General features: G+C 42.0%; 1 protein-coding gene across 1 annotated transcript in view; it reads left to right on the forward strand.

The window, feature by feature from the left end:
• CPLX3 (complexin 3) overlaps positions 1–24,523 on the forward strand; it is a 53,704-nt gene that overhangs the window by 22,985 nt on the left and 6,196 nt on the right. The window contains exon 2 of the mRNA XM_082254200.1: positions 19,555–19,642. Within this exon, the coding sequence (XP_082110326.1) occupies positions 19,555–19,642 (88 nt within the window). The remainder of the gene's footprint in view (positions 1–19,554; positions 19,643–24,523) is intronic.

Raw genomic sequence — 24,523 nt, forward strand, 5'->3', positions numbered from 1 at the left:
TAAAAGGAGGAGGAGTGTGCTGTGCTCTCTGCTTCCCCCTACAGTGCAGTACCCGGCTGAATGCAAAAAAAAGGTACTGTGCTAGAATGTTTTAACCACTTTACCTCCGCTCACATGGAGGCTACTGCGGCACTTTGCCACGATCCCGTCCAGCGACGTAGACCTACGTCGCTGGACTCCTCCCCTTGTAGGCGGCGGAGGCGCGCTCCCGCTGTTTTCATTCACAGCGGGAGTCGGGCCAGGGGAGGAGCAGCGGCGATTGCCGCTGCTCTTACCCGATCGTCAGGGATCGAGTCTGGAGATCCGCCCGCTGTGTGTAAACACAGCGGGCGGATCTCCATAGTGACAGGGAGTGACAGATCGGAGTGTTCAGCATAGCTGGACATCCGATCTGTCCCTGTCTCACAAAGTCACCTCCCCCCCACACGTCAGTAAGCACCAGGCATACATTAACCCCTCCCTCTCCAATAAAATTAACCCCTTCACTGCCAGTGTCATTTTTACAGTAACAGTGCATATATATAGCTCTGATTACTGCAGTAATGTCACTGGTACCCCCAAAAGTGTCAAAAATGTCAGTCAAGGGTCCGATCTGTCCGCCGCAATGTCGCAGTCCCGCAAAAAAAAATCGCAGATCGCCGCCATTACACGTTAAAAAAAAAACACCAAAAATGACAGAAATCTTTCCCGTAGTTAGTAAACGCAATAACTTTTGCGCAAACCAATCAAAAATACGCTTATCGTGATTTTTTTTTACCAAACATAGGTAGCAGAAAACAAATTGGCCAAAAATTTTAAAAAAATTTGATTTTTACATTTTTTTTTGGGGGGGGGGGAATTTCATATAAAAAAATGTGAAAAATATTGTTATTTTTTCAAAATAAACGCTCTTTTTTTGTTTAGAGCGCAAAAAGTAAAAATCGCATAGGTGATCAAATACCACCAAAAGAAAGCTCTGTTTGTGGGAAAAAAAGGACGTAAATTTCGTTTGGGTACAGCGTCGCACGACCGTGCAATTGTCAGTTAAAGTCGCACAGCGCCGAATCGCAAAAAGTGGCCTGGACGGAAGACAGCAAAATCCTCCGGTGGTAAAGTGGTTAAAAGGGCTTTATACATATGTGTGTGTCTGTACATGTGTGTATGTGTGCCTGTACGTGTGTGTGTGTGTGTATACATGGGTGTCTGTTGATATGTATGTGTATATACATGTGTGTCTGTAGATGTGTGCACGTATGTGTGTATGTTCATATGTATGTATGATACTTTTAATCCTGAACCCCCCCCCTATTCCTGTACCATCAGAAATGCTTTTTTAGGGTCTGTTTGTGATAGCAGCAAGGACTGCTGCTCCTCTGAAAAGCAATCCATGCTCATATTGCATTTCAGAGGCATTTGGCAGGCGGTAAAGTGGCAATATGTTGCCTCCTCGCCACCTGTTTTAACCCTGTAAATGCAGCATCACTACACGCAACCATGCAATGCACACAGTTGCAGTGCAGCCCCATTCACGCTGGGTATACCTCTAGCTGCAGCCACAGCATGTGTACACCCCCAGCTGCTGCCTCTGTAGCTAAAGGGGGAGAAGTTGGGGGTGGTAAAAACAGCTCAACCATGTGGTTTTGCCACCACTCAAACATGACACGTGAACAAGTCCTTGGTTCACATCTGCATTGCTGCATGCAGGGCAGCCCATTAATTTCAATGGGCTTCCCTACCCGCAGAAATGCAGGGAAAGAAGTCCCTGACCCTTTTTTTTTTTTTAAATTAGGCCACATCAAAAGCACCCTTTATTTTCCATTGTGTGGGGTATCATTAAGAATAATGGCACACCTAAAGAGCAGAGCATTTGACTGTGTGTCAGAAATGTGCCCGATTCCACAACAAAGTAATGTGAACTCAACTAAACCTTGGATGGGGTTGCCTCATGAATGAAAATACTTTTCAAAGGCGTCCCAACTGGAAAAAGGTTGAGAAACACTGCATTAGACCATAATGGTTTACTTAGGTTAAATTACAGGAACAGGGCAAAGTTCTGACTATTCCAGAGGACTGCCAAGCGAGCGCCCTTATTAGTGTGGCTGATGTCAAAATGTGTTGTTCCCTAGAATAAAAGACTTACACATGTAAGCATTTGTGTAAAACTGTTAATAATAATAATAATAATAATACACATTTGTACAAGAGAACCGTACCAGGGGATATACTGTCTATGAAAGTAAAATGCAGATAGAAAGGTATAAAAAGGTAAAGAAATGGAAAGGGAAAAAAGGGGAGGTGGTAAAGGATTCCCGGGGAGGGTGCTCGGTTAGATTAGGGGAGTGGTGCAAATCAGATGGCTAGCAGATAGCGGTCACATTGTGGTTGTTGACAGTATGATATTTAGGGATTCCAGATAAAGAGAAACTTTGCATGAGTATTGGCTAGGATAGATATAAATTTTTTATCTATCATTATTTCAGTAAGCCTATTTTTACTGCTTCAGAGCTTAACGTGAGTGTTTTCCAGGCTTTAGTGATTAGTGGGAGTGGGAATGAACTCATTAAGTATTGCTTTGTACAGGCTCTTACCAAGGTTTGTATTAAGTACCCTGTAGATATTATAAACTTGTATTCAAAGTCTATTCATATTAGGACAGGTCCGCCAAATGTGTGCCATTGTGCGTGGATGGGAATAACCAGAGTCATGAGGATTGGCTCAAAAACTGTTTGTTTTCAAAGGGATTGAGCATACAGTAGAAGGGGAAGGATGTGTGCAAAATAATGTTCTGATATACATGCCTAATTCTTTATACCAGGAGGAAAAAGAAAAAGTAAAGAGAAATATGGTGAGTTGAGATTCTCAAAGTCCCACAGGAGGAGTGCGTGAGTAAGATAGTTACATACCGAGTCAAATAGTTGGTAAGGTTAAATAAAGACGTGCGTGTGTGTGTTTTTTGTTTTTTTTTTAATGTATCTACACTCCCTGCTGAAGGAAATTTTAGCATCCTTACCATTCTGCCAGTAAAGAACCCCTTTCATGGATTTAGATTGAGCCACTTCTTATCCAACTTCACAGTGTGGCCACACCTCTTCCTTAGAGAGCTTAGGTTAAATAGTTTCCTCTTAATGCTAGATTCACCATTTAAAAGATGTGTATGTTGCAACCATATCCCCTTTTAAAAGTGCTCTTCTCCAGGGAGAATACATTTTATGTTTGTAGTCTTTCCTGATAACGGAGTTCCTCCAGCCCCCTTATTAGCTTTGGGGCCCTTCTCTGCACGCTCTTCAGCTTAAGCAGATCCTTCTGGAGAATTGGTTACCAAAACTGGACCACATACTCAAAGATGTGGCCAAACCAGAGTTTTGTAGAGTGGTAGAATTATAGTTTTACCTCTTGAGTAAATACCTCTTTTAATGCAAAATAATGGTCTGCTGACCTTGCTTGCTGCAGCTTGGAATTGCATGCTATTGCTGTCATCTACTCGGACCCCCAGAGGCTACCCCCCCTAGTGAGTAACTTGCATGCATATTTTTAGCTCTCAAGTTAATTACTTTACATTTTTTAATATTAAACCTAATCTTCCATATAGCTGCCCACCCCTGTATTCTATGTCTTCTTGTAAAGTTGCTATATCTTGTTGTGAAGTTATGGTCCTGCTTAGCTTTGTACCATCAGCACTGAGATTGAACATTTTGTTTCCAACCTCTATATCATTTGCAAACAAGTTAAACATAATTGGTCCCAAGACAGGAGCGCCTTGGGGTACTCTGCTCACAACTCTAGATTATTCAGAAAATACACAATTTATCACCACCCATTAGACGTGTTCCTTCACCCAGTTTTCTATCCAGGTACATACAATATAATCAATGCAAAAAGACCTTAATTTAATTTGTAAATTAATCACTTGTGGAGTACTGTATTAAATGCCTTAGCAAATTACACATAAATTATGTCCACGGGCCTTCTTCTATCCAAATTACAGCTCATTTCCTCATAGAATTATTAAATGTTGGTCCTTCATAAATCCATTTTGGTTACCACCCATTATACTATTCTCAAAAGCAAATTCTTGGATAGGGCCCCCTATCATTCCTTCCAATAGTTTACATACTATTGATGTTAGGCTGAACAGTCTGTAGTTAGAACGAGATGTAGAGTTTTCAGTCGAAAGGATGGAGGAACCAAAAGGAGGGTCGGTATAGGTATCAGGTGGCACTCACTCAAGCATGGAGATGATATAGAGGGGCAATATTAGCCACAAGATAGTATTTAAAAAAAAACACAATAACTGATGTAAAAACACCCAAAAGGAATGTCCTCAATGATATCAAAAATAATGTCCAAATGACAGACACAGTCCAAAATCCGGAATCCCAAGGTCAGAAGAGAATAAGCCAACACTCATGTAGTCTCCTTACCAGATATAGGGAAAGAGTTTGCCCCAAAAAACTCAGATATGTGTTGAATCCACCAGCCTCAGATCAGTATGCTCAAAAGTCCTCTAATTAGTAGATGGCAATCATATGTGGAAAGAAATTGAAAACTTCCATAGCGTAATATTGTTAAGCATTCATATGTCACCCTGAGGAGTGCACACCGTCACCAGAGCCAGATAGCAGAATATAGTAGGAGCACCGACACCCTTATGTCCCAAATGCTTACCAGATGGCAAAATTATAAAGCAAAGGAAAGATATAGCACACAAAATCCACCAGATCAGAAGGACCACTCCCAACGCCACTGCCTCTTACCGAACTTTAATAGGTTGTAAGCCAAACAATCCCACGAAAGATTCTCAGGGCAGGTAGCCAGTGGAACAATCACTCCAATGCAGCACAGTATGGAAAACAAGAAGCGCTAGATAGTGTATTACCACCAGACTTTATTAGTAACAAAAAGAAAGCAACTTACAAGATTAGAAGAGTCAAAGCATGGATAGAGCTGGATTGAAGTAAGCCGCCGGCCGGTCGGCTTCTCCGCCCATCCTCACCACTAGCGTCAGCACAAGCAGGTGACGTCAGCACGCCGCGACCGATGCACGTTTCGTCAGATATGCCACATCAGTGCTCATCCGTGCCACATCAGCGCCACTACAGTGCTTATCGGTGCCCTTATTTAGAAGAGAGAGCTCATCTCAGATTCATCAGATTCATCTGATTTTGCATTTCGATATCTCTCTTCTCCTATTTCATATATTCTATACACACTGCAAGCTCTGGTAGTAGGTCTACTACAAGAGATGCAGAGGCTGCTGACTAGAGCACATAAATGACAGAGTGGCAAACTCATCAGGTTTGGTTAATAGTTTAAGGACAGTAAAATGTTGTTCACAAACTATGTATGTTTAAGTTCAACCCCAGCCATTTTCATGGTTTTAACATCAATGACAGTTCTTGTAGCTTCTCTCAGAGGCTCAAGCTCCAAAATAAATAGGGTAAGTGAGAGCTAGCAACTTTGCTGGGTGCATGGAGAAGAGAGAAGATTTAATCCAGTAGTATTTAAGTTTAGCTTAAGGGGATTCGTAGGGAGCAATATTACATCACATAATGTGAGGACTGTAATTCTGTTGTCAAGTAGAGCCAGAACAAGGTGTCAAATGCTTTTGATATATTAAAAAATAGTAGCAATAGCTGCTGGAAGCCGGAGTGGGCAAAATGAGTAAAATGGAGTATCCTTCTCCCACTTGTCACCCAGGGACAAAACTAACTTTTTTTTTTCTTATTTAACCTGCAGGCTAGGATTTTTGCCAGTATCTTTATGTCAATGTTAAGCAGTGGGATTCGACCTTCTGTGGGGGGGGGGGTTTATTTTGGTTTGGGGTCCATTACAATTTTAGCCTGATTATAAAGCTGGAACAGATGTAGAACGATTATGTACTACATTTTTTTTTTTTTTTTTAGAGGGTAGTCATTAGGCTCAGGACATTTACCAACTTTAAGACTTTTGATAGCATGTAGTACTTTGTTTTCTGAAATGTCTGCATCTATAAATTCTCTTTGAGAGGAAGAGTTATCTGACAGCAGGAGTGGTTGAAGGAAGAAAGGTGGTGATTTCTGCTTGGTAGAGAGGTGGCGAAGCAGATTATTTAGAGAAGTGGGGCTTAAAGTATCAGAAGAGGGTTACTTGTGAGCACATTTCAACATGTCTTAAGGGTTAGGGAAGTTTATCTAGAGGTAGAAGTAGTCCTGAGTCGATTTGCAAAAATAGACAAGGATATTGGCGCAGGCATAACAATAATAGACAGGAATATTGGCGCAAGATTGGGAGGTGGGCCTAAATGGTTCTGATTACAATATGTAGGTTAACCACTTAAGCCCCAGAAGATTTTACCCCCTTCCTGACCAGGGCCTATTTTGCGATTCGGCACTGCGTGACTTTAACGGACAATTGCGCGGTCGTCCGACGCTGTACCTAAACAAATTTGACATCTTTTTTCCCCACAAACAGAGCTTTCTTTTGGTGGTATTCGATCACCTGTGTGATTTTTTGATCATGCGCTATAAACAAAAAAAGAGCGTCAATTTTTGCAAAAATAACAATATTTTTTACATTTTTTTAAATGAAATTCCCCCCAAAAAAAAATTTAAAAATCAAAATTTTTTAACATTTTAGGCCAATTTGTTTTATGCTACATATGTTTGGTAAAAAAAAAAAAAAATTCGCAAAAAGCGTTTGTCATTTTTGTTGGTTTTTTTTTAACGAGTAATGGCGGCGATCTGCATTTTTTTTGCGGGACTGCGACATTGCGGCGGACAGATCGGACCCTTGACTGACATTTTTGACACTTTTGGGGTTACCAGTGACATTACTACAGTAATCACTGTTACTGTAAAAATTACACTGGCAGTGAAGGGGTTAACTTTTTTTGAGAGGGAGGGGTTAAGTGTGTCCCTAGGGGCGTGTTTCTTACTGTGATTGGATGTGGCTTGATGTGTAAGAACAGAGATCAATGGTTCTACATAGCAGAACCATGTGATCTCCATTCTTACACAGAGAAGAATGACAGGCGGCTTTGCTTTCATTAGCCGCCTGCCTTTCTTCCGGTGTAACATGACATCGGGTCCGCCGGGCACACGCGCACGGGGGGAGGGGGGGATCCGTGACCGAGCCCTACGACGCTTTGCCTGTGAGGGGCTGACCGCCGCAGGAAATAGTCGTGCGGCGGTCGCAAGTGGTTAAAAACCTACAATCTGTAGGTCTATAGAACGTCTGTAAATAAGCAGAAGTCCATATATGGGCTCACTTGAAAGGCAGCTCTGTGTGCAAGCAAGAAGGGACTTGGAGATAGCCAAGGAGAAAAAACAAGCGCCATACTAAGTGCAGCATAGATTGGTTTTATTGGAGATCACAAGAATGTTACTCAAAAAGGTTAAAACATCAAAGGCATGTAGTTGACACTGTAAATGTATCCCCATCGGTGGAGAGACACTGGCCTGACGAAGGAGCGCATGCTCCCCAAACACGCCGCCTGCGAAATCCCATCACATCCGTGAAGTGACGTCAGGACGGGACGCCCGTCTTTTCCACGGCCCCAGGAAGTGCCGGCATCCACGGCAGCGTCCCCACGAGACGCAAGAGGCCATCCTGACCTATCGCTCCACTGATAGGGATGAATTTATAGTGCCAACTACATGCCTTTGCTGTTTTAAACCTTTTGCGAGTAACATTCTTGTGCTCTTCAATAAACCCCATATATGCTGCACTTAGTATGGCGCTTGTGTTTTCTCCTTATTTGCAAGCATAGTATCAGGTTTGTTCACTTTTGTGTAGAGTGTTTGTTGCATCCAATGCAAACATCACTCAGTATGGTTCATAAGGCAAAGATAGAGCTGGCAGCTTATTTGATAAAAAAAATTACATTTAGACAGGTGGATGGGAAGTGATCGATCTGGGAGATGTCATTCAGGAGAATATTTCTATCCCATATATCAGTAGACCCTCTTATCTCCCTCCTAGTGGCAGGTCATCTTCAACTCCAACAGTCCTACCCTACCGTTCTACTAATCCATAAAACTTGGAGGCTGTACAAACTATAACTGAGCACAAAGAGTATACGCAATATATGCCGACAATTAAACAAGCTTGTGGGATTTGAATGTTGTAAAAAGTCAGGCATTTTTTTTTTCCCACCAGCTGTATGATAAAGATGCATTGTTACCATTTAATTCCATTGTTTGGCAATATCATATTTCCAACAGATAATTGTTTTCAATATTTACAACTTTGCCATGCTTTACAAATTCAATCACTTTCTACATCATTACTATATCACCCCTCCTCAACTCTCACAATGGTGGCTCCTACATCCTCCACCAAAAAAGGTTTGCTTGGAGACTTATACTCTGCCCTGTTGGTAGCCGCCAGTTCCAAGAATTGGTTGAACTGCGGACAAAAATGGAGACAAGACATTGGCAACTTAGATGAAGTTCAATGGACAGTGGCGCTAGAAACGATTCCTGAGGTCTTTCTCTCCCACCCTCAAAAATTGAACACAGAATTTGCCCAAGATTCTCCAGGGACACTGGTACCTTGGTCTATAAGTTGTGGAAGTGCCCTCAATTATTTCATTCATTTTCCAAACACCCAACAATTTATGTTCTGTTGGGTTACCCTTTGAGCCTAAAATTTCTCTCCTGGGCAGAATCCCTGAAGACTGGTTGCCTCCCGCACACAGAATACTACTGGCCTGCTTACTGTTTCTCACCCACAAACAAATTGCACAATGTTGGCTCTCATCCAAGCTTCCCACCTTTTTACAGTGGCATAATGCCAAAAATGCCTTTTTAGAAAGGAAAAACGTACCTATCGACATTGAAGCTGCACAAAAATGTTTCAGAACATTTGTTCTCCTTGGCTGTTCTTGCCAGGAGTGGCTCCATCTACTCCTACATTTTTTATCAAATCTAATTGATGATGTTACTACTCTACAATGATTGTTACATTCTGATGTTTAAGGTTGGGAATCTGTAAATCTCTGTATCCACCAGTCCATCTTTTTCATTTGTTGATTTGGATGAGTCACATACAATTCTGATTGTACTTACCCCCCTGTACAATACAGTCTCTTTTACTTGATTAAAAAAAAACAACAAACAAACCTAACAGTTAGTTTTAGTAAGGAATGATTTTAAAGCAGTTGAAGCTTGTTCTGATTCCTTTTCTAGCCAATCCCTTTTTACACTTAGAAGTGAGTTGTAAAATATGCCAGCGAATAATGGACTTGAAAGCATCCCATAGCTTAGACATGGATGAAACTGTGCCATTGTTAAATCAAAAGTATTCTATAGATTTGAAGTAAAGCTCAGAGATCATCTGTTGTATGGATAGCAGGGAGTTTTTCATAGTCCAAGAGGAAGAGAATTTTTCAAGTAAGCTTAAATTGGATTGTTAAAAAAGTAACTATAGTTTGTACTGCTATTAAAAGTGTTTGCAGTTACCCCAGAATGCCTTTATTCTTTGTGGCGTTTATTTGAATTTTTCATTGGCTGTAACCTGTGACTATAGATATTTAAAGCGGAGTTCCGGCCTCGGGGGTCAATTTGAGCTAAAAATGTCCCCGGGACAGTCAGGGCTAGTACATTCCATAATGGATAGCCTCTGAACTGTCCCGGGTCGCACTTACTTGTAAGAAGAAATACTTACCTTGAAAATTTCTTCTCCAGTGCTGCCATCTCAGGTGTGGGCAGCTGAAGCCGCAGCGTCCCTCTTTGTGACGTCGGAGTCCCACAATGCACTGCACCAGCCCTGCTCGTCACTTCCGGTGCAGGCGCGGTATTCCTGCACAGCTTCTGGGCATACCCAGAAGCTGTTTAGCAGTGAATACCACGCCTGCACCGGAAGTGACGAGCGGGGCCGGTGCAGGCGCATTGATTCCTGGGAGCGATGACGTTCAGCTCCCAGTAATCATCGCAGACCGGAAGTGACGGCGCGGGCCGCGGCTGCAGAGGGAGGAAGTGTAAGGAAGGTGAGTATATTTTCTTCTATAATAAGGTAAGTGACCAAAAAAAAAAAAAATCGCTATTATCCATTTCTTTTTTTAGGTTCCCCTTAGCAAGCGGATGGCCCAAAATCGATTTTGAAGACCTGTGTAAGAGGCCACTGACCATAGCTACATGCAAAATAAAATCTTGCAGCAAGCCAGATTTGGCCAGCAGGACAGTTTTGAGACCCCTGATGTACAGCAATGAATGCTATTTTTGTCTATTAGGTACAGAGATTAAGTGAACAATACCATTTGTTAGAATATAAAAATGGGGATATTGCTGCGCTAAAATGTAAAGATAAAAACATACATGAATAAAAAGTCAACAGACCAAATGAAAGCAGCCAGCACCTGATCTAGAATCAGAAATACCAGATCTAAATAGCAATATAGAATGGGATTGGTGCAGCGCTAACACAATTGAATCCACAGTCCATACAAATGTTCAAATGGATCAAATACAAAAGTGCAGTAAACAAAAGTTCATCAGAGAGTGCTCCAATAAAGAAGGGAAACTGTCCACCACTTCAAACTTGGAAAAAGCCCCGAGTGCAGGAACCGCCACCAAGATAATAAATGGCCTCTTACCAAATTGCAATGACCCCCATTACAAGGATCAAAGACAGCCTGTGTGATCAAATCAGTGCCCAGATCGACATGTATCGATTCCCAGTGTTCCCTCAGCAGCTCCGACCGGAACAAGTGAACATAAGGAAAAGAGGGACAACTCCAATAGTGAAGTACGTTCACAGGTTTATTCAGTAAAAGCAGAGTGGCAACTCACGTTTGCATGAAGAAATCACAGCATGTCTCGGAGCTATACTCTCAGAACCTTTGTTTCCAACCAATAAAATGGCCGCCGTGTCTCCTTGCTGGTCTCAGCACGACGAGCGCCTGCGGTTCGTCGTGCTGAGGCCAGCAAGGAGACACGGCGGCCATTTTATTGGTTGGAAACAAAGGTTCTGAGAGTATAGCTCCGAGACATGCTGTGATTTCTTCATGCAAACGTGAGTTGCCACTCTGCTTTTACTGAATAAACCTGTGAACGTACTTCACTATTGGAGTTGTCCCTCTTTTCCTTATGTTCACTTGTTCCGGTCGGAGCTGCTGAGGGAACACTGGGAATCGATACATGTCGATCTGGGCACTGATTTGATCACACAGGCTGTCTTTGATCCTTGTAATGGGGGTCATTGCAATTTGGTAAGAGGCCATTTATTATCTTGGTGGAGGTTCCTGCACTCGGGGCTTTTTCCAAGTTTGAAGTGGTGGACAGTTTCCCTTCTTTATTGGAGCACTCTCTGATGAACTTTTGTTTTCTGCACTTTTGTATTTGATCCATTTGAACATTTGTATGGACTGTGGATTCAATTGTGTTAGCGCTGCACCAATCCCATTCTATAATACCATTTGTTGCCCTTCTGGGAATGCACAAGGTTATTCTACAAAAACTTATGAACTTTCATTTCATGAAAGGCCTCTTCTGCCATTTGACTGACTCTAGTCAAATGTTTGTCTTGGAAACACATACTGTACTAGTGACACTGCATCAGTCTAGGGCTTCTGTATTTCATACGGTCAATGCTTGAGTTACAGTACAACAAAATCCACACAGTTAAGCCCTGTTCACACCTTAGCGTTTTTCAGCTCGTAAAGCACTTATCTCTAAAGTCTCAAAATGCCCAACAAGCAAAATCGTATTCATTTCAATGGCCTCTGTTCACATATGAGCGTTTTGTCGCCTGAAGCAAAACGCCCGTTGCTCAAAAAAGTATATGAGCTTCTTTTTTTGGCAGATTACAAGCGTTTTTGTTAGATATCAATGCCTGCCTCCAAACACCTGAAAAAAATGCCTGAAAAAAAGCCATAAAAAATGCCTGAAAACAGCCCAAAAAAACTAGTGAAAACGATGTGCTCAGATGTGAATGGAGCCTTATAAATGTTTTTCTGGCTGTTAATAACTTGGTGTTTTGGGAACACCTATTTCTGCAACATGCATTTTGAAGGCAGAGAATTTCTTTCAATGTTCGTAGTCATTGCATTTTGACTTTGAGCACCCTGGATTATTCGGAAATGATTAACATCCTAGATCTACCAGTACTGAGCTACAAGAAGCATTACATGAAAAGAGTTGTGAGAGAAGGTGTAATAATGCAAAATGGGAAAAGCTACAATCCTTCAAAAAGGCTTTCTAAGAGCCCTGCTCAGTCTTAAGCCTTGTACACAATAGAAGTTTTTTTTTTTCAACCCAATGGGGCTGAATGAAATAAAAAAACTGACAGATTGCAGTACTAACTACTAACACACTGATTAGCGATCACAGTCATTGGCTGCCAGTGCTGATCCGATGTGGGTTGGATGATGGCTTTCCAGCATGCCCGTTCGACAGAAGCCATTTGTGAGACCAGGTTCTGTAGACAAGATAGATATTTCGGCCAATTTTTGGCCCGCGTGTACAAGGCTTTACTATGAGATATTTACACATATTGAGTGCCAATGTTATCTGATAGCATTAGCAGTTACCTGAATGATTTTACTTGTTTCTTTTAGTTATATTTAAAAAAAATGCTCTGGGGGTGGGCATTGTTATTTTAAGCAGTCATCAGATGTAGTGCTAATTTAAGCCAATAAAAGCTGTTAAAGCTTCAATCGGCATCTAATGAATGTGGACAGAATAAGAGCAGCAACAACTATTGTTTTACCTTGCACTTGGTAAGATGCCAACATTTGGTTACAAGATGGCAGCTGATGAAAGGTTTGGAGTAATTTTGATTGGCTGGATCTGCTTGACAATTTCCAGACCCCATTAGTTGAGATCAGGTGACTAAATACTGGCAACCGGTTAGGTATCCAGCTGTAATGGCATTCCAGAGCACCAATTGCATCAGGGTGGGTCTGCCATTTGGTCAGGTGTGGTCCAAGGAGCATCTGGAAATTCAATCTGCATAAAGATACACAGATAAACAGAGAATCCAGAAGAGAAGGCACATACCTGAGAGCCTTAAGGCATTGCTCTTAAAAACCTAGGGCACTTTCAAAGAAGAAAGTTCTCATGTGATAGCCCCTAACAAAGTCCTCCTTCGTATCACTCTAGGATAAATTATATAGGATTAGCATGGTCTGGCCAGTGTGAGGATAGAGATCAGCAAGAGGAGAGTTCACAACACTGGAATTAAAGGGATCTATCTCAGAGCAAAAATTACTCCATTTTCTCCTGCCTATTTAAATGGTTGTTGTGTTTAAAAAAAAAAAAAAAAAAAAAGGGTCAGCTCAGTTTTGGCTTGATAACAGTAATCATGTAGTAAGGATTATAGCAGATATATAATACTGGGTAGAGATGATAAAAGGATACTTTCATACATGACTAAAATAAAAAATGGTACCCCCTCCTGCAATCTACTGAGCAGACTGTAACATCTAGATCCAGATTAATGAGTGAATGTGAAATGATGAACTGGGAGGACAGACCAAGCTTACAGAAGGATGGGAATATTGAGTGGGTGGCAGCATATAAAGGTGCAGTTAAACAGCATTTGTTGGGAAGGCAACAAAATAAAATTAGTTACACTGTGTATTGAACTCTGCCACATTACAGATAATGATGAAGTTTAAATTATGAGGCTGCTGTCAGCTAGCACAGTAAATAGGCTAAAAATAAAAGATTAAAATCTCTTTTGCTATGTGCGTAATCCTTCTCTTACCATTATTGCTTTTAGTTGTACTGCCTCCTAAGGAGCTTTTCCTAGCACGCTCTGCACACATGGTATATTAAATTAGTGGGGTGAAGAAGACTGGGATTAAAGAATATATACTGACAGGGTCGAGGAGAAAACAGAAATATGGTTTAAAGGTATTCCCCAACTCAGCAGAGAAAAATAATTCTCAAATAAGTTATAGTAATCCATACCATAAGGGTAAAAATAACAAAAAGTCATCATCTATGATAAAAATGTTAGTAGCCCTTTTCAATTAGTCTAGTTCACTTCTATGAAAATAAACGAGTATATTTTGAAAGATGTGAGATACTTCTTAAAATAATTCTGTGTTATGAGAGATATATAGGTTGCAGCCGTTGACCTCTGTTCAGAAAATGAAGGTTGCCAATACCTTGGGACATTGACCTGAAATGGGTCCAATGGTTAAGGTCACTTACCTGAAAGTGTGCACATCAGTTTTGTCTTCAACATTGGTTTAGTGCAGGGCTTGACAAATTTGCCTGAAATCTAGGAGCCAGCTAAAAAAGTTAGGAGCCAGTTTTTTTTTTTAACTAACAACCAAGCTTTATTTAATATAACGGATAGAACCCCACTCTTCTCTATAGCGCAATTGGATGGAAACAGACTGTCTGTCTCTTTCCATCCGATGCCATCTGATCCGATCCACGGGATGGATAGAAAATAGAACCACCATCCGTCTGTTTTTGGCGGACAGGATCAGATGGCGGCAGATTACTGCTCCATAGAGGAGAATGAAGGGTCCGATCAGGTCTGCCTGAAAAACTGACAGGCGGACCTGTTCAGACAGCCCATGTGAAAGGGGCCTTCGGCTGTGGCATGGTGATATATATATATATATATATATATATATATATATATATATATATATATAATTTCTTTTTTTTAATAAGAATTGAAGAAAAAAAAAAAAAGAAAATTTTTATTTTTTTTAATAATTAAAAAAAAAAGAAAAAATTATTATTATTTATTTTTTTTAAATTTAAAAAATAAATTAATAATAATAACCCTACTCCCTGTCCACTTACCTTTAAGCAAAGGTAACTGGACAGAGAGATGAAGCCTGCAAAAACTTCCCTCTCCTCCTGTTTGGAAGGAGATGGAAAGGCATTGAGAACAGGCATTACTCCCGGCCACCACAAGAGGGCGCCAGTTCCCCAGCCTCTCTCATCTCATAGAAGAAGGCCGAAAAGCCGGGGCCTCAATTTTAGGACGGCGCGGAAGTCCGTGCACTCGGGGAAGGAGGTGGGGGCGCAAAAGGGACAGGACACCTCCTGCAGGGTACCCCAGGCGCCAGGTCGCTAATTCTAGTCGCAGATGCGACTTGGCGCCCAGGGATTGTCGAGCCCTGGTTTAGTGGCTACACTTCTTGTGGTCCAGAGGACTGGGAAAGTAACAAAGTCAGAGACTGATAATCTGCTAGTATTTACAGGAGGAGGCCCTGAAAAGGCACCTCTCATATTTCTCCCAGTACAGGTTTCTTTTATGACAACTATAATGGGGGGGGTACTAGCAATTTGGAAAGCTGGTTAAGTGATAATATTTGCATCAAAATACACACAGAAAAGAAACACAATTATGCTATAGCATATTATAGTAATTCACAAAAGTACAGTGAATATAGGCTTCAATGAGCCGCACTTCATCACTCATAACTATAGTTTTCTGTACACCCCCATTCCTAGGAGAAATTCATTATTCAGGTTAACCTTAACTGATTGGTAGAAAAAATAGCAAATCATGACTATAATTTGCCTAGCTTTTCGAGAAAAAAAAACTTATCAAGTAATCAGGTGAACTCTGCAGGAATGTGGGGAGACAGCAGATACTAAGTTTTCTTAAGCCCCGTACACACGCACCGATTGTTGGCCGTAAATTTTCGGCCAACGTCCGATCGGCCGATTGTCGGCTTGTTAGTATGATACTTCCGACAACCGACTGCGACTTGTCGGCCGAACAAAATCTGGTGTGCATGCTATCAAATTTTTGTTGGCCGTCAGCAGAACGGCCGATTGTTCCTTAGTCAGCACAGATTTGGGCCGACAAAAATGTGATGATCAAGACTGGGCATGCTCAGAGAAGAAAAAACACACGAAAAGTAGACCAGAACATGGCATCACTTCTGCAGTTGGTTGTTGTTGGCCGACAAAATTCGTGTGCAGTCTAGAGCACATTTCAACCAACACAACAACACTGGACAAAAGACGGCCGATCGGTTGGCAAACAATCGGTGCGTGTGTGCTTAAAGCGGAGTTCCAGCCATTTACTCACCTGTCCAACGGTCCAGCGATGCGGCCGCCGGAAGCCTCAATCCTCTCCCTCGGCGCCGGCATCACTGCTGTGGGCACCCGGCTGTTACAGTTTGCGGCTTCACAGCCGGGTACCCACTGCGCATGCGCGAGTCGCGCTGCGAGCCGTGATTGGCCGGCAATCTTCTGGGACCTCTGACGTGTCCCAGAAGATTGCAGGGAGGGAGGGGGAGAGGAGAACTTCCGCTCAGGGCGCCGCGGCGCTCCGAGCGGAAGTGGGAGCGGGTACCTGTCAAAACTAGGTACCCGCTCCCCCCCCCAAAAAATGACATGCCAAATGTGGCATGTCGGGGGGTCAGGACTCCCTAAAGCGGAAGTTCCACTTTTGGGTGGAACTCCGCTTTAAAGGTTTAACTTTTTGGATGAAGATGCAGATTTAAAACCACAATGAATGCCCTAAATGTAGCCATCTAGATGTGGACTTGTATCATGCCTTTTGGATGTGCCCCAAGATTAAAATGTTTTTAACACTCATTAGTGCCCTATGACACAACGCAGGGTAAACTACCCACCGCTAACCCCTAAGTGAGCACCTTTTGGTTTGATCAATATCCCAGGTATCAAAATAAGAAGCTGTTTACAACCTCTTGAAATTTTGTTATATCCCGTGTGGCACAGAAAGCCATTCAACATCAGTAGATTTACCTGAACCCCCCCCCCCCCCCCCACACTCCTCTACTTTGTTCATAGCCAACTTATCTTAGGTTTTCCGCATGAGTAGGTGAAGCCTCCTTAAAGGACTTGTATAGGCAGAAGGTTTTTCATCTTAATGCATTTAATGCTTTAAGATAAAAAGCCTTCTGTGTGTATCAGCCCCCTGATACTTATCTGAGGTCCCTCTAGCTCCAGCGATGTTGTAGGAATGTCTTGGCCATCCGGGACTCCCCTTCCTCATTGGCTGAGACAGCAGTGCGGCGCCATTGGCTCCTCCTGCTGTCAAACAAAGTCAGTGAGCCAATTAGAATATACAGGGGGAGGAGCCAGGCCACAGCTCCGTGTCTGAATGGACACACGGAGCTGTGACTCAGCTCCGGTGCCTCCATAGCAAGCTGCTTGCTGTGGGGGCACCCAACAGAAGGGAGGGCCAAGGAGAAACGAAGAGGGACCTGAGAAGAGGAGGATCCAGGCTGCTCTGTGCAAAACCAACTGCACCAAGGAGGTAAGTGTAACATGTTTGTTATTTTTAATTAAAAAAAAACAAGACTTTTACAATCACTTTTAGTAAGGACTCATGGGTCCAAAATTCCTTTGAGGTTTGTGAATCTTTTATTTAAATCTTGCCTGTAGATACCCAACAACCTATAGTACAATGTTTCCAATATCCCCAGTGGTACCAAACCAAATTATTAACCAATGACCCTCCAACAGACATCTTTCCCCCCCACCTAACTTGACCAAGGCCTCCCCCTTATTTTTAGACCAACCACCATCAATCTAAGTGCTTCTTAAGGTTCACCCCTTGACCCAGCACTGCTGGCTTGTCACCAAACTGTTCTTAAAAACCTTTTTATTCTTGTTGCATCATTGACCAAATGCTCATTCTTCTTGGTGACTGAATTGTCGCATAAAAAATAAACAAAAAACTATAAAGAAGTGGACATGGATGAGTGCTTGAGTAATGTTCTTTCAGTTTCCCTCCAGGCCCATTGAATACAATGCTTTCTAAGTCACTGACTTGGAACATATACAATATCAGTAAAGTCAGAGTGACATTAGAAATCCTTATCCACATACCTGTTCTGGTTAACTAAACCTGGCCATAGATTGTGCGATTTTCTTTTCAGCAAAGAAAGTTGCTTAATTCCCCCATCAACACAGTCAGTGTTGATGGGGGAATCCCTTCTGTGGAGCTTTAGCTGCTGGCAATGATTGCATGCAGAAAATCCCTCATTCTGGTTGTATTCAAGTCGATCAATGGATTGACTTTGGTACATTCAGCCTCCATAAAGATGGTTTGAATCTCGGCCGGTTCCTGCTGAACCGGCCAAGATTCAAACCATCATTGGCCGGCATAACTCAAATATGTGCAGAATGAGAGGTAACCAAAGGCAGCCTCTGTGTTGAACTCCTGAAATATTTCCTTTACGGCCCATTCACACTCTGATGGTTTAATGTGTTGCTAGCGTTGTGTCATGTGTTAATATACATTGTGTTAGGCAGCCCATTCAAAGGAAGGAGCTACCAGCAGTATTCCATGGCCCAATTTTTTGAATATAATAGGCTACAGTGTGTGTAGTGCAGCTGTACATAATGAAGAGTGGATAACTATATCCGCACTCTATTATTAATAAGCCCCTTACTAACGGGTGTGTAAACCCTAACCATAAACTTATTTGTATGTTAAGTATACCACTTAAGGGTTTTGCTATATCAGTTCAAAAAGTGCAAAAAATACCTGTTGATCACGTCAGAAATTCAGAGCTGTCCTGTGTCTGGTACAGGCTTCCTGTGTGATCTCCAAGGAGAGTAATTAGTCTTCCCAGTTCTTATCTTGGGTATACAGAATGATTAGGGTTCTTTGTTGTGGAGAATAGGTTACATCACTCTGTCCTGTGTATTTTTCTGTACTTGCAGGGTGTTTAAAAGTATAAATATTAAGAATTGTTTATATTTTGCTTAAATGTGCTGCTTTTTATTTTTTGCCTTAAAGCGGTAGTAAACCAATAAAAAAAAAAATCTCCCTCGCAAACGAATGTCATAATGTGCTAGTTTGCATTGCATACTAGCACATTATGAAAGACTTACCTGAAAACAAAGCCCTCCAGCAGCACAATGTCACCGCTAACAGGGCTTCCGTCTTTACCCGGTCTTCCTTCTGGGTTCCCGGGAAGCCGCCATTTGAGTGGCCTAGTCGCGATTATATATCACTCCTGCGCATGTGCACAGGAGTCTAGGCCGCAGCACGACTCTCTATGGACAGCATGACATCCAAAGAGAGTGCAGTGCGCATGCGCCGGTGACATTTACGGTGCACGTAAAGATAATTACTGTACCTACAGGTAAGCCTTTTTATAGGCTTACCTGTAGGTATGCATTTAAAAAAAAGCCCTTACCACCACTTTAACACACACACACACTTTGGTGGCTTACACTATTTTTGAAAACACACTGCACCAAACTGCATGATACTGCGGTACCATGCGATTTGGTGCCCACAAATGCACTGCATTTTAGTGATCTGCGTTTGCTGTGTCTTTAATACACTGACAAACGCACGCAAATCGCAAGGGAAGTGCATTCACCAGCGATGAGGGAAATGAACATGGAACGCACCTTTCTTTGACCGTGTTCTGGTGTGAGCCAGCCCTAAATGTCACAAAAAGGTACTGTGTGCACATCATCTGACCTAAGACATTGTCCTGCTCAAGAAAGATTTATTTTCTGTAGGTTATAATTTTATGTTTTTTTGATAAGCTAGGTATCTAGATTTTCGTTAGGGGAACTCCGTTATATGAAAACCAAAAGGTATTATGACTAACTTTATATTCATAGACTCCTATCTGTAGTAAGTATACTGTATAACTGTAATGCGATCTGCTTTATGCAGGATGGAGCGGGAAGCTGTATACACCCAACGCAAAGCTGAAAGAGCAACACTGCGGACTCACTTCAGAGACAAGTACCGACTACCAAAGGTAAAATCACATTTGCACAGGCAGGACTGAAAAAAGCCCCATGGTGAAAATTTAAATTCCATACCAGAGGAAAAATAACGCGCATGTGTCATGCTCACTGGACGCTATAAAAACGCCAGTAGCTTTGTAGAGAGTTTTTAGCATTTTTGCATTGGCGTTTTTTAGCATTTGTTGGCGTTAGCAGTTAGCTAAAAATCACCTCTCTGCTATTTTAGTAACTTCGACTTTCCCACGATGCAATGCTTGCCAGAATCACATCGCATAGGTGTTCACACCCATGCGATAAGATTTAGTTGCGGGGAAAAAAGGGTCCTACAACATTTTGGTGCAAATGTGGACCCTTTTCACTACATTTTGCAATGTTTCGGGGTATCGTTCATGGAACATTAAGCCCCCGTTCACATCAGGCAGATTTGACATGCGATTTGACATGTCAAATCGCATGCCAAATGAGAGCCCATTGCCAGCAATGTCACTGCCTGACTTTGCGGCGCTGCACTGATCCCCAAAAGTAGTTTTTGCACTACTTTTGGCAACTTCAGGCAATTTCAATAGACATCTGTGCATGAACCCGTACAGATGTCTGTAAAATCGCCCACAAATTCGCACTGAAATGCAATTTTAGAATTGTGCGTGTTCAGCTGAATGATTTCAAACCCGCCCTCAGTGTGAACTAGTGCCGTTGCCGGCAATAGGCTCTCATTTGACATGCGATTCGACTTGACACATCGCATGCCAAATCGGCACAATGTCAACAGGGCTTCATGTTCCACAAACGATACCCCGAAACAGATTGCAAAATGCAGTGCACTTGCCAGAATTCACACCTATACAATGCGATTAGGGGTGGAGAAAAAGGGTTCTACAACATTTTGGTGCAAATGTGATGCAATTTGAGCCATACAAAATATATGGCTCAAATTGCATCGCACAGACATCACACGTTATGTGCACAGGAATGCGGTGCATTTTTGGTGCAAATCATATGTGGTGTTCAGCATGCACCTGTGTGAACCCAGGCTATGTTCCATGGACAACACCTCGAAAGAGAACCCAGGCTTAAAAAAAGCAATGGAATAAAAATTGTCAAAAAACGCCAGTTAGCAGCATTTTTTGCGTTTATTGATAGAACATTTTTACAGCTGAAAAACGCCAGTCAAAACCCACTAGTTTTCATTTTTTTTACAGCCAGAAACTTCCCCTGTCAAAAAATGCTGATAACAGCCTATGTGTGCATGGACCCATAGTATAGCATGCTGGGGAGTTTATTGGCTGTAGAAAAAAACGTCTGATGCCAAAAACAGCTGCTGTAATAACGTCCAGTGTGCATGAGGACTCGAAATTAAGTTTTTTTTGTAGAGTTGGGATCAAGAAATTTTGCATGATCATACAAATTAGTGCTCATTAAATAACAGATTAAACAAGCATCTTGTGTTTATTGTATACCTCCCAATATTCATAAGAATAAAACCTGCCAACTACCAAAGGTATTTTGTGAGGTTGGGGTTAAAAAATAAAACTGGCCTTCTCATAAAATGCATGATCATAAACATTCATACTCCTTACATATCATAGGAAACAAGCATCTAAAATGAATACATACAGTGCCTTGCAAAAGTATTCACCCCCTTGGCATTTTTCGTGTTTTGTTGCCTCACAACCTGGAATTAACATGGATTGTTTGAGGATTTGCATCATTTAATTTACAGAACATGCCAACAATTCTGAAGTGAAGATGTTTTTTTTTTTTATTATTGTGAAGCAAACAACAAATAGGACAAAATAACAGAAAAAGTCAATGTGCATAACTATTCACCCCCCTAAAGTCAATACTTTGTAGAGCCACCTTTTGTGGCAATCACAGCTCCAAGTTGCTAAGTCTCTATGAGCTTGTCACATCTTACCACTGGGATTTTTGTCTATTCCTCCTTGCAAAACTGCTCCAGCTCCTTCAAGTTGGATGGTTTGCGCTTGTGAACAGCAATCTTTAAGTCTGACCACAGATATTTTTTAATTTGGTACAGGTTTTGCTCAGGAATATCCCTGTATTTAGCACCATCCATCTTTTCCTCAACTCTGACCAGTTTCCCAGTGCCAGCTGCTGAAAAACATCCCCACAGCATGATGCTGCCACCACCATGTTTCACTGTGGGGATGGTGTTCTTTGGGTGATGTGTTGGGTTTGCGCCAGACATAGCGTTTTCTTTGATGGCCCAAAAGTTCAACTTTAGTCTCATCAGACCAGAGCACCTTCCTTCATACATTTTGGGAGTCTCCCATATGCCTTTTTGCAAACTCAAACGTGCCTTTTGTTTTTTGCTGAAAGTAATGGCTTTCTTCTGGCCACTATGGAGCATACGGCTTATTGTCGTTCTATGTACAGATACTCCAGTCTCTGCTGTGGAACTCTGCAGCTCCTCCAGGGTTACCTTAGGTCTCTGTGCTGCCTCTCTGATTAATGCCCTCCTTGCCCGGTCCGTGAATTTTGGTGGGCAGCCATCTCTTGGCAGGTTTGCTATTGTGCCATGTCCTTTCTATTTGGTTATGATAGATTTGATGGTGCTCCTGGGGATCATCAAAGATTTGGATATTTTTTTTATAACCTAACCCTGACTTGTACTTCTCAACAACATTTTCCCTTACTTGTTTGGAGAGTTCCTTGGTCTTCATGGCAGTGTTTGGTTAGTGGTGCCTCTTGCTTAGGTGTTGCAGCCTCTGGGGCCTTTCAAAAAAGGTGTGTATATGTAATGACAGATCATGTGACACTTAGATAGCACACAGGTGGACATCGTTTCACTAATTATGTGACTTTTGAAGGTAATTGGTTGCACCAGAGCTTTTTATGAGCTTCATAACAAAAAAGGGGGTGAATACATACGCACATACTAATTTTCTGTTTTCTAGTTCTAAAAAATAGTTTTATGTATATATTTTTCTCATTTTCACTTCACCAACCTATTGTGTTCTGAGCCATCACATAAAATTCAGATTAACAAAACATTGAACTTAAGGCTGTAATGAAACAAAATAGGTAAAAAAGTAAAAAGGGGAGTGAATATTTGGCAAGGCACTGTACCTCCCAAATTTCAAAAACTGTTCACATTAGGACAAAACGAGTCCAACCAAATCCTACATTGTGAGTACATGAGAATACCATGACAATGTCTGACAGCTCACTCCTTTCAGGATCCAAAAAAAAGTAAAATCGGGTGTTACTGTTTTACATAATTGGAATACAATTGTCCAAAACTCAATTGGTTTAAAATCCAATTCTCTACATTTGCTTTTTCCCCAAAGTAAAAGATTAGTTTAGAAGTCTGACTTCTTAGTTGGATTGCAAGTTCTAAATGAGCAGGGCCTTCTGATTCCTCCTGTATTAAATTGCATTGTAACTGTACTGTCTGCCCTCATGTAAAACGCTGCGCAAACTGTTGGCGATATACAATTCCTGTATATTATTATTATTATTAACTGGATTTTTGACTTACCGTAAAATCCTTTTCTCTTAGGTTCATTGACGGACGCAGTCCTCTGATGCATATCAGTAGGGTAATACCGCCCCCTACAGGAGTAGGGCACTAGGCAAAAAGAATTTCTGGCTACGCCTATTGGCAGTCCCTGGGGGTAAACCCTCTCTCTTCCTGCATAGGATATCAGTTTTGTATCAAAGCAGTGTCAGAGAAAAGCACACCAATCACTCAAAAAATTAGAGGGGCGGGTACTGCGTTCGTCAATGAACCTAAGAGAAAAGGATTTTACGGTAAGTCAAAAATCCAGTTCTCTATCGTTCATTGACGGACGCAGTCCTCTGATGCATATCAGTAGGGACGTCCCAAAGCAGTACCAAAATGAGTGGTGGGAACAGCAGAAGGGAAAAAAAAAAAAAACAGTCCCAAGGCTAACATGGCCAACCAGGCAACACAGGAAAAACCAGATGAGGTCCACCTGAAAATGAACTGAAAAAGGGGCCCCCTAAACCGCAGCCTGCAAAACCTTGCGGCCAAAGAAGGCATCCGCAGATGCCATCACATCCACCTTATAAAATTTGGTAAAGGTGTGAACAGACGACCAAGTCACCGTTTTGCACACCTGAAGCACAGACGCCAGATGGCGAAAGGCACAGGAAGCACTAAGCGCCCGAGTAGAGTGCGCCTTTACAGGGAAAGGTAGAACCTGACCCTTAATGGAATAAGCCTGCACCACTGTCTGTCTGATCCATCTGGAAATAGTCACAGCAGATGCAGGCAGCCCTTTCTTTGGGCCATCCGTGAGCACAAAGAGCGAGTCAGACTTGCGAAAAGACTCGGTAGATGCCAAATACACCCTGAACGCCCGAACATCATCCAGGGTATGCAGAGCAAATTCCTTATGGGCCATACACACTATAAGATTTTCTGAAGACTTTTTCCTTTAGATTTACCAAAACCATATAATATGAGGTCAAACCTAAACACTTTCAATTTGTATGCAATCTGGCAGGCCCTTGCACTACATAGAAAAAAGGTAAATCTGAAGGAAATCTAACCACAAAGTTGGATAGTGTGTATCCAGCTTTAGGATGTTTAGGCTTAGAGGAAGGTAATACGATGTCCTCATTCAGGTGAGAACTGGAAACCACCTTCGGCAGGAAAGACGGATCTGGCCGAAGAACCACCTTGTCCTTATGAACCACCAGATAGGGGGAACGACAGGACAGCGCCGCCAGTTCTGACAACCTGTGCACAGAAGTGATAGCAACCAAGAAGGCCACCTTCTGAGATAAGGTAAGTAGGGGAACCTCCCGAATATTCTCAAAGGGAGGCCTCTGGAGAACAGACAGCACCAAATTAAGATCCCATGGGGGTAGCGGAGGTCGCACCCCCTGGATGAAACTATGCACCA

Source organism: Pelophylax lessonae, assembly GCF_965119305.1.
Source record: "Pelophylax lessonae genome assembly, chromosome: 4".
NCBI classification, from domain to species: domain Eukaryota; kingdom Metazoa; phylum Chordata; class Amphibia; order Anura; family Ranidae; genus Pelophylax; species Pelophylax lessonae.